Source organism: Mustela nigripes, chromosome 1 (genome assembly GCF_022355385.1).
Source record: "Mustela nigripes isolate SB6536 chromosome 1, MUSNIG.SB6536, whole genome shotgun sequence".
Lineage (NCBI taxonomy): Eukaryota > Metazoa > Chordata > Mammalia > Carnivora > Mustelidae > Mustela > Mustela nigripes.
The window spans coordinates 7,264,938-7,275,458 of record NC_081557.1 but is presented as its reverse complement, the minus strand read 5'-3'; the positions used below and the strand labels follow the sequence as shown (position 1 = coordinate 7,275,458).

At 53.1% G+C, this 10,521-nt stretch overlaps 1 protein-coding gene across 13 annotated transcripts in view; it reads right to left on the bottom strand.

Moving 5' to 3' along the window:
- Nucleotides 1-635: 635 nt before the first annotated feature.
- Nucleotides 636-10,521, bottom strand: part of RASGRP2 (RAS guanyl releasing protein 2) — a 14,891-nt gene continuing 5,005 nt past the window's right edge. For 9 of the 13 annotated variants that reach the window (XM_059402263.1, XM_059402273.1, XM_059402245.1 and 6 more), the window contains exons 6-17: nucleotides 10,015-10,165; nucleotides 9,649-9,822; nucleotides 9,354-9,545; nucleotides 7,962-8,243; nucleotides 6,984-7,061; nucleotides 6,633-6,755; nucleotides 6,206-6,321; nucleotides 2,934-3,075; nucleotides 2,657-2,693; nucleotides 2,189-2,259; nucleotides 1,021-1,085; nucleotides 636-858 (exon numbers count right to left, since the gene is read on the bottom strand). In XM_059402263.1, coding sequence (XP_059258246.1) covers nucleotides 687-858; nucleotides 1,021-1,085; nucleotides 2,189-2,259; nucleotides 2,657-2,693; nucleotides 2,934-3,075; nucleotides 6,206-6,321; nucleotides 6,633-6,755; nucleotides 6,984-7,061; nucleotides 7,962-8,243; nucleotides 9,354-9,545; nucleotides 9,649-9,822; nucleotides 10,015-10,165 — 1,603 coding nt within the window. In that variant the 3' untranslated portion in view covers nucleotides 636-686. The other 4 variants (XM_059402304.1, XM_059402349.1, XM_059402313.1 and 1 more) reach the window with 3 other exon arrangements.

Genomic DNA, 10,521 nt, shown 5'->3' with positions numbered 1-10,521 from the left:
TCCGTGCTGTAAACTCAGGAGGGAAGGGCTGGGCTGGGAGAGGCCACAGGAGGCTGACAGCAGGATCAATATGCATTTCCTCTGGAAGTAACTGTCCTTCCGGCTGGCAGCAGCACAAGGCCAGGAGGCTACAAGCTCAGAGTGCACACCCACCCTGAGGCATGCAAGCCCAGTGAGAGCTACTGGGGCCTGAGCTGCCCAGGGTCCCACCCTCTCTCCCCCATGATTCTCTGCAGTGAGGTCCCCATCACTGGAAGGATTCAAGCTAGAGCTAAGAGGTCACCTGTCAAGCAAGAGAATTTTGGCTATGGGCTGAAGGCTATGGTTATCCATGACCACTGGACCCAGTAATTCCGGAGCAAGGAAGCATAAGCTTCAAGTTTCAGATGCCCAAGTTTCTGGATTCCTCGGGATTCTAGACCCTCCCCCAAATTGCTATGTTCCAAGGTTTTTTGGCGCTACAGTTCCAGCCCCCAATTCTAGTCCCCCTCCGATTCCCAGCACATGAGATTCTAGACCTCCCAAGAGTCTCTGACTACAAAGTTCTAGACTCCAAGACTCTAGTCCCTATGATTACAGTTCCCACCCACCCCCACTGCACCCCCCAGCCACGTGAAGATTCTAGGCTCTGATGGTCTAGGTTAATTACATGGGCCTTTTTTATTCCATCTGGAAAGTACAAATATTCACAAGAGTCTGTACAACCTTAGGGACGCCAGCCCTGGCCCAACCCTCCATTGCATGCCACCCTCACACCCCGCCCACCCAGCCCCAGCCTGCTGCCCCAGCACCCCTGGCTTTCTGCTCTGGTCCAAGTCTTTTCTCCAAGGCAGATATGAGTGTTTGATCCAGTCACAGCTGGGAAAGAAAAAAAAAAAAAATCAAAAATGCAAAGGTTGTAAGGAAGACCTTCCCCCCCAAAGTAGGAGTCCACCTGAACTGGGCCATTTGCACAGAGCACCTGTTTCCCTGATCCCTCCTGCCATTCCGTCCATGCCCCCAGCCCTCAATGGCACTCACCATCCATTACAAGTGGATATCAAATACGCCATCCTCCACTGTCTGCACATCCTCTTCTCGGATCTCTGCAGGGAAGTTGGGGGGGGGGGGCAAGGAACAATTCCTGGGTCCCCAGTGCCTTGGGCAGCCCTTCCCCCACTCACAGGAGACAGCCCACCCCATCCTGGAAGCAGACCCATCCACCAAAAATCAATTCACTGAATGACCAATCGGCCCCATTTTTGAGGCTCTTTCTCTAAGTTTTCATTCTGCCGCAGCTTTTCCACAGCCGCAGATTTGTCAGTGCAGTTTGCTTAAAATGTCAATTTTGTGTGTGTTTCACATTTTAGACCCCAGCACTTCTGGAAGGCTCAATGCAAATGGTTTCATCTTTTCAATTTTTGAGGACTCATGCCTGGTGCCCGCCTCTATTTTTTCAGGACTTATGCCAATCCAAACGGTTGTGGTCACTGCCTTAGACCCCCGTTTAGCGTGGCTGTTCAGACTGTTCTCAGCAAAATAATCATTTGGGGGAATTGTCATTCAGCAAACTGGCCTAAAGCCACCAGAGACCCCAAGAGAGCCGCTGGAGATGTTCAGGGCAAGGGACTGGTCTCAGAATGGCCTCCGGAGCAGCCAAAAAGGGAAAATACAGTCAAATGGCTCACACAATTTCCTCTCCAATCCATTGTCAATCCCCCTAACAAAATTAGAGTGTGACTGGATTTTTTTTTTTTTTTTTTTTTAGGTAAGATTCATGCCCAGCATGGGGTTTGAACTCACTACCCTGAAATCAAGAGTCACATGCTCTACTGGCTGAGCCAGTCAGGTGCCCCCGCAACTGGAATCTTGAAACCTCTTTCCCTTTTACTCTTTATGTATTAGCCTCTCTGAGCTTCCCAAGATCAAGGGTTCCTGAGCCACCTTCTGGCCCCCTTACCTGTCCAACCCTGCCGGATCGCCCCACCAAAATAAGAGAACTACAGCTTCATTATGGTTTGATCCTGGGTAAGTGAGCACTTTGCCAGCATGGTGCTGCCTCCCTCCCTTCAGAGACCAGCACAGAATGAGATCCCCTCTTACCTGGAGGCCTGGAGCCTCGGCGCCCAGGGCGGGGCAGGGAGAAGCTGAAGGCCCTATGGTGGGTGTGGGTGGGGGAGGGAGAGGGCGCAGACCCCTCCAAACTCACACTCTGGGCCCGGCGTCGGCATTCAACTGACAGACGGTCTTTACACTGTTTGTGGCAGTTCACACCACAGGCTGGGGGAGGCAGATGGCGGGGAGAGGGGGTAGGCAGTTGGCGGGGTCCCCCTGACCAGGGCCATGGGTCAGCACACCCTCATCCTCATCTCCAGGCCTGTACTTCTCCCCAGTTTCTTTTGCTCCCGAGCAGCTGCCCCACCAAAATAAGAATCCCCTTCCAAAGTCTTCTCTTCATCCTACTTGCCAGTCCCTGCCCTCTCCAAAGTGCTCGGTTCCCTGGGCAGCTGTCTCACCAAAATAAAAGCCCACTGGATGGGTACCCCCCTTTCAATATAATCACTGTGCCTCTCGGGCTGCGAAGTTCTTCAATGCTCCTCAAATGCCCCACCCAAGTAAGAATCACCACCCAGGGAGTAACTCTTCCCCCCAAATTAAGCCCACCTGCCCCGCTCACCTCGGCATTTGAGGCCCTGTTTGTAGATGCCCAGGATCTGAAATAGAGAAGGGGGCCGTGCTGGCGAAGAGGTCTTTAGAGCTAAAGGCTCTCCGTCTTCCTTCTCAAGGTCAGGGTCTGAGGCTGGCCCTCTCTGGGGCCCCCTCAGGGCTGGGTAGGCGCAGAACAGCAGGAGGAGAAGCAGGCGGGATTAATATGGTAGAGAAGGCTCCAGCAGGGGCGGGGCCAGTTGGGGGGAGGGGTCGGGACTGGGGGCGTGGCTGGGGCGGGGGCTCACCAGGGCCTTGCAGTGGCGGCAGGCAACCGGGCGCAAGGAGTTGCTCTCCTGGAAGTTGTGCACGAAGCCCATGCGGCCGCCCAGCACGGAGCTGGAGCGCAGGAAGTAGGAGATCATCTCCTCCCTGCTGATGCAGCCATCCCTGTCGGGGGAGGGGGAGCGCCTCAGGTTGGGCCCTCCCCGGGACGACCCACCAAGCAGCCTACCAGGAAAAAGATCCTCACCCAACTCCTGATTTGGGACTCCTGGGGCAGCAGGGAGACGCTAGCCTTGGAGCGAGGCAGGCGCGCAGGCCACTACCAACTACTTGTGTGGTCTTGGGCAAATCACTACCCCCAGGCCGCCTTCCCAGAAAAATGGGAATCGAATTTCTGCCCTGGCCACTTCACATAATAGGGGTGGACACTAACTGAAAGGGCTGTACACCTGCTCACAAGATCATTAGCCTTGGAACACCAGTGGGGAGCCCTGAGAATTAGATTTCTGAGGAGCTCCGGCTGGGAAAGATGGGGAAAAGCCACTTGCATCTCACTCTCATGTGACTGACTGCCAGAAGGAGAAGCCCGCATAATCCAGGGCTGCCCACAGAACCCTTTTCTTACCCATCAATGTATTGTAGGGCAAGAGTGAGCATGTGATCTGGAGACAGACCTCAATTCAAATTCTGGTCTGCTACTCCTGGCTGTGTGACCTTTGGGCTAGTTAATCTCCCTGTGCCTCAGTTTCTGCTTCTGCAAATGGGGACTGTGATCATCCCTGCCCCTCAGAGGGTTTTGGTGAGGATTTGGTGAGTCAGGTACACAGTAAGCATTTACAACTGTGTCTTTGTAGTTAGTGGGTCCTGGGCCACCAGGAGCTACTCCCAGCAGGGTTGGTCCTTGTTGGAAACTCCTGTCCATTATATCTTGGGCTCTGTGACATGATCCGGTGACCAACCCTTCCGTTCAATGGGGCATGGGGTCCACTGTCCATCTAGAAAAGAATATCATCCTAGATCCCTATCTCACACCGTGCATGAGCACTAAAATCCTCACTGAACTGAGAACACTAATGTAAAAAAAAAAAAAAAAAAAAATTATCAAAGTCTCGGAAAAGGTGTAAGAGAATTACTTTGTAATTTCCAGGAGAGTAGAGTAGGGCCCTTCTACACATAACACAAATCCGAGAAGCCATAAAGGAAAAGACTGACATATTGAGCACACGACATTTTTAAAAAACTTTATATGGCAAAAGACAACATAAATGACAGACTGGGAGAAATATTTGCGAACACATTCAACAGCAAAGGGTTAATATCCATTAACAGAGATTCTGAAAATTGATGAGAAAAAGACCAATGAATCCAGTGGAATAATGGAGAAAGACTATGAACAGGCAATCCACAGAAGAAATACAAGAGGCCAATAAACATATGAAAAGATATCCTACCCCCACTAGTATTGAAGAGATCCAGATTTAACCAAGACACCATTTGCCAATTAGACTGACAAAATTGTAAAGCTTATTATAGCGTCCACTGTTGGCAAGGAAGTTGGGAAATGGGCACTTGCTCACTGCTGATCGGGGTGCAAGCTGGCACAACCTTGCCTGAGGTCACTTTGGCAGTCTCTCTCCTAATTTAGAATGTGCATATCTTTTGATCCAATTATCCCACTTCTAGGAATTTCTCCTACTGAAATAGTGGCCTGAGTGCATGGGTACAAAGATGCTCACAGCAGCGCGGCGTATATTAATAGCGAAACACTAGGAACAGTCTCCATGTCTGTCGGCAGGAGAAGAGGGAGGCCAGTGACAGCCCGGCTACACTGTGGAGCTCTGCTGCAGCTTTTCTAAACAACGAGGTCGGGTTCTGCATGAAGCAGCATGGGAAGCTGTCCGTGATAAAGGGTTAAGTGGAAAACAAAAACAAAAGCAAAAAGCCAAGATGTGCAATTCCATCAAGACAGAGATTTAAAAAAAAAGAAAAAAAAAAAGAAACCAACAAGAACAACACAAAAACCTGACAATCCTACTGCTATGAATACATAGATTCTGGCATTAAAATACATCCACTTGCTTCAAGGGCAAAGGTGAATTTGCCAGAAACAAATGGAAGCCCCCCAAGGCGCAGAAACAAAGGGTGAACATCAAGCTAACGCAGGGAGTGGGGACCAGATGCTGAGGCTGCCCCAGGAGGGGCTTGCTGGTCTCCCCAGTGAGCTGGGTGCTGGTTTTGATACCCAGACGGGCTGGGCACAAGGCTTGGTGTGTGGAGAAGGTGGGGGGTTAAGGCTTGAGACCCCTGTGTGAAGCTATTTCCAAGGTCTCCAAGGGCTGCACCCTCACTGAACGTGTGACCTGGAAAAAAAAAAAAAAAAAAATCCACCCACCCACCCAGAGACCTAACCTAGAACTTGGTCTCAGTTCTGGGAGCAGAAACAAGGCAATGACAACCAGCGCCATGGGCAGAGGCAGATTTATACAGTAATCCTGTTTGTCTAAGGAACAGACCCAGACAGACAAAATCTGGATCAACTCATACAGGACATGGGAAAAAAAGACTGGAAGGATGCACTGTAGTCAAACCAGGAACATTGCTAATGTGTTGCTAAGGATAATAGCACCTCTTCTGATGGGAAAGATGGGGAAGAGAAGGGAACTTCTGCTTCTTAATTCATAGGCTTTGTTCACTATAAATCTATTTCGCTACCTGGATTTCTTTTTTACCATTGAGTTTTATAGTATGGAAAATTAAAAAAAAAAAAAAAAAAAACAGAGTTTTGAAACATGAATAACATTAAAATATAACTCAACCCAAGCTGGACTGTAAAGCGTTTTGTCTCTGCTCAGCAAAATGGGGATCTGAACGTGGTTGCGGGGGGCATGTTTAACCTACTTCACAAAACCAGCTGTTTGTCCAAATTGTCAGGATGTGAACTGTTGATAAGCAAGTGGGTGCTGCTAATTACAGGCCTTTCTTTTCTATTCATTAAAACAGGCTACCCAGGACTTGAACTTGCCCACACTTTTTGCCAGCTGCGAGCTCCACTGTCCCCAGGCCCCCCTCTTTGTAAGAGTCAGGTGGAGCCCCCCCATCTGCCTGAAGAAGTGAGGTGACGCTGTGCTGCCACAGCTGACAGCCTCTCCCACCCAAATAAGAGCCCCTCCCCACACTGGTAGCTTCCTCTGCAGAGATCATCTGGTTCAATGGCCTTCTCTTGCACAGCCGGAAGCTGAAACAGGAGGGGAAGTGAGCCTGCCTTCCCTCTCCCCCAGCCCCCAGCCCTCCTCACTGGTTCTGGTCGAGGTCCCCAAAGGCGCTGAGGTAAGGGAAGTTCCCACGGATGATCTGGAACTCTTCCTGTGAGATGTGGCCGTCCCCATCAACGTCAAAGTTCCGGAACACAGACTGGAACACACAGAAGGACATACAGGGGCAAGAGCATAAAACAAAATGCCCATCTTCCCAGCCCGTGTTACGAAGGGTGGCTCAGATGCGGGGGCCTCTCCATCTCTCCTTTTATCTCCCTCTTCCAGACCCCCACTCCAACTCCACCCACTGGCTATGCCCCTTGCCTTCTGGAGACAGAGCGCTGGCCCGTGAACATGGCACTGGTATGGCTCCAAGGGTAGTGGCCTGGCAAAATCACTCTTGATTGACCACTACAGACCTGCCCCCCAGCCCCTCAGGTGCCAGGGCGGGCTGCCACAGAGTCTCACCTCTACCATCTTCTCGATGTGTTCCACCATAAGAGCCTGATCCAACTTGGGCTTGGCAGCTGAGGTCCACTCATCCAGCACTGGGGGCCGGGGAGGTGGGGTGCAGCTTGTGGGGCTGGTTGGCTATGGGAATGGTCAGGACTGAGTGAGGGCCAGAGGGAAGGAGCCCAGGGCCCAGGGGAGCAGAGGAGGGGGGAGCCCCGGGGAGAAGGGAGCCCGCCCAGCAAGCTGAAGAAGTGAAGTTGTTTCTAAGAGCTCTGCTTGCCCTCACATCCTGGAATTCTCAGGAAGGGCAGAGGTAGGGGAGGAAGAGGTTGGGCAGAGTGGGGAAGCAGTGATTCCGCATCTCACCGAGGACTTGGAGCGCGGCTCCCGCTGGAGGGACAGCTGATAGAGTTCGTCCTCTGTCTGATACTGATCCAAAGATACCTGGGACACACACAGGTCTCATCATACCCATTGCCCCCTGATGCCCTAAGGAGTCCACTGTCCAAAGCCCAGGGTCATAGGTCCACCTAGAGGCCACAGCTCAGCCTGGAACCCCGTCTAGAAGCTAGACTCAGGACAAAGTTCAGCTTAGAATACACCCCAGCAGGGCGCCTGGGTGGCTGAGGCTTGATTTTGCCTCTGGTCATGATTCGCTGTCAGGAGATCGAGCCAGCAACCACACACCAGCCTCGCACATGGACCACATCTTGGCCCAAACCTGGAGCAGAAGGCACTGCCAAGAATCTGGCCAAGAATCTAGGTCAGAACACAGCCAAGAGCTCTGAGATTAAGTCCCAACCTAGAACCCAGCGTCCACAGTCCAGCTCAGATATCAATCCTGATCCCAGTCCAGAGCCTAGAAACAGCTAAAAATTCACTCTAAACCCAAAACCCAAGCCCGAGCTCTGTGTCTAGAATCTAATCCAGATCTGGACTAGAACTTCACTCTTATCCTAGACCCCAAAACTAAGTCCAAGTCTGGACTTGAGCTCAAGGCTATGTTTAGAAACCACTCCCACACCCAGAACCCAGCGCTGGGCCCCACGCCTTGAATACAACCCAGTCCCAGGAACTCAACCCAGGACCCAGGCCCAGCTGCAAGGCCCAACACAAACAAGCCCACATGGCAGCCTCGAGACAGACCTCCATCCCTAGCCCCATTCAGAGCCCGGAACTCATCTCAGAGTCCACTCCAGACCCTGCAGCCCAAGCCGGATCTCCATCCCTCGATCAGGACCTCAAACTCAAGGCCACATTTGCAGCCTTGCACAAACCCAAGACCAGGTATGGTTGTCACCCCCGGTGCCCAGCCACCCAGCATCCCTGCTCCCCACCGCTCACCGTGAGTAGGCTCAGCAGATCGGGGTTGGCCTGCACTGGTGGCCGAAGGCTGGTCACCATGGCCAGCTCCTCCAGGATGCTGAAGAGCTGTTTCATCTTGGCCCCATTAAGTCGGGTCCGGGCAGGGTCCAACCAGTCAGGCAGTGCCAGCTGGAGGGCCACCAAGTCCTTGAGGTGTACGCCCAGGATGGGAAAGCGGAAGCCCACACAGGCGGCCAGCCGGCGCCGATAGTTGCCATAGTTGCCGGTGGCCGTCACTAGTTCTGTCAGACCTTCCCAGAGCTGAGAGGTTGGGGGGGGGGGGAGGCAGAAGGCAGAGGGTCATGGTCACACACACACACTCACACACACACACACACGTCACTGGCTCAACTACCCTCCCACCCGCCCAGGAAATGTGGGAGAGGATGAGGAGTCAGAGTCAGGAATGGGCAAAAGATTAAAAATCCTCCCTCACTGTCCCCCAGAACTGTCTCCCTTAGCCCCAGGAGGGGGTCAGAGTTCGTAGGTCATGAGCTCAAGGGAACACCCACAGGCAAACACCACACCTCTGCACCAGGTCTGAGCATGGACTACCACCAACACTTCATAAGAGAAAAAACCGAGGCTCAGGGAGGCAAAGAGCACAGGAGAAAGATCCAGAAGAATGTTTCTGGCTGCGCCGTTTGTGACAGCCCACACTGGAAAGACCCCCAGATGTTCAGCGGGAGAACAGATCCACACACTGTGGTTAGGACTTACAATAAAATATCATACGGCAACAGAACCGCATGAACAACAGCTCCAAGTAACAGAATGTGAGGATGAAAGAAGCAAGACATAAAATAACATACAACAGGATTCCATTCATAGAAAATCCAAAAACAGGCCACAAAAAACCCACATTGTTTGGAGATTCATATGTAAGTGGTAGAGCTATAAAGAAAACTAAGACCATCATCATTACGAAAGTCATGACATGGGTTACCTCTGATGGGGAGGGAGTTATGCTCTAGGGTGCTGGGAGCTTCGGGGGCTGGCAATGTTCTATTTCTTGACCTGTGTGGTAGTTACACAGGCATTTTCTTTATAATTTTTCCTTAATCTCTACATTTGCTTTCTATATGTCTCTATATGTACATCACCCGATATGTGAGAAGATAAATATAAGGAGAGGAGAAATGTGCCAACTCTGGGGTCAGGCAGACCTTGTGAGCCCCGCCTGCCACTCTCACTGTGTAACCTAGGAAGAGCACTGAACCCCTCCGAGCCTCAGTTTCTGTATCTGTCAAATGGGGACAGGAGTGCCCAGCTCCCAGCACTACTCAGGAAGGCCAGACGTGGGAAGGCTGACCCCAGGCTTGACGAGGCTCTTCCCCTGACACCACCCCCCAACCCCGGGGTCCCAGGCACCTTGATGGTCTCAGGGCTAACATGACTGTGGGTCTCCTTGAGGCGGGAGATGGAGCTGTGACTCAGGCCTCCGACCACCGCCATCAGCGTGTTGAAATTCTGCAACTGCAGCAGCTTCGGGGGGGGGGGTGCAAACGAGGAGGAGCGAGGCAGTGAGTCACTGGACAAGGCCCTAGATTTGGCCAGGCTTCTCTGGAGAGGAGGCAGTGAGTGAGCAGAAAGGAGGGAGTCACCCTCCTTGGGAGGGCGGGGCTTGGGAGAGGGGCGGGGCTTGGGAGAGGGGCGGGGCAGGCACCTCTGCCACGTGGACAAAGTGCGTGATGACCAGGGCACGCTGAGGGGCTGTGGGCTTGCTGAGGATCATGAGCTGCACCCACTGGGAGACACTGTTGAAAAGGGAGATGAACCGCTCCAGGACCGGGTTGTCCACCGTGCAGCCATGAGTCACAAAACTGTGATAGTCCTGGAACTGGGGGTAGGAGTGGCCTCAGCCCCTTCAGGCCTCTCCCCTCACAGATGGCCCCTCCTCACCCTCCGGCTGCCCTTGGTTGGTGACCCTGAAACCCCCATCCGGCCCTGTGACCCTGCCTAATCCCAGGGACCCTGTCCCTCCTGGGACACTCTTCCCAGCCCACCCTACCCCAAGGCCCGCGGGCCGCACCAGGATCTTGCAGAAGGAGCGATACTCCAAGTAGGTGAGATGCTCGGCCAGCTCCATAGGCTCCAGGTGGTCGAACAATAGGGACATCTTTCGCTTTTTCTGTCCTACAGGGTTCCGCTGGGTCACCTGCCTCTTCCACTTGTAGGTGGGGCTGGGAGGTGGAGTAGGAGCCGTGAGTCCTTTGCTGGAGACGCCCTATCCGCTGCGGCCCCGCACTCATGCAGACGCACCACTCAGGCTCACGGGGGGACCTACCCCATCTGAAGCACTATGCCAGATGGACACCGAGTTCCCCGTCCCCACAACTCCTACAGTCTCCCCCCTTGTCATGCACTCAGGCACTGTACTAGGCACTGGGGGGGTACAGAGAGGAGCAACACACAGTTCCTGCCCTTGAGGAGCTCACAGTCTACTGCGGGAGACAGACACAGAAACAACCAGAGAACAGAGTAGCACGTATGCAAGTCTTTGCATGGGGCAGCGGCGGGGGGGGGGGGGGGGGGGGGG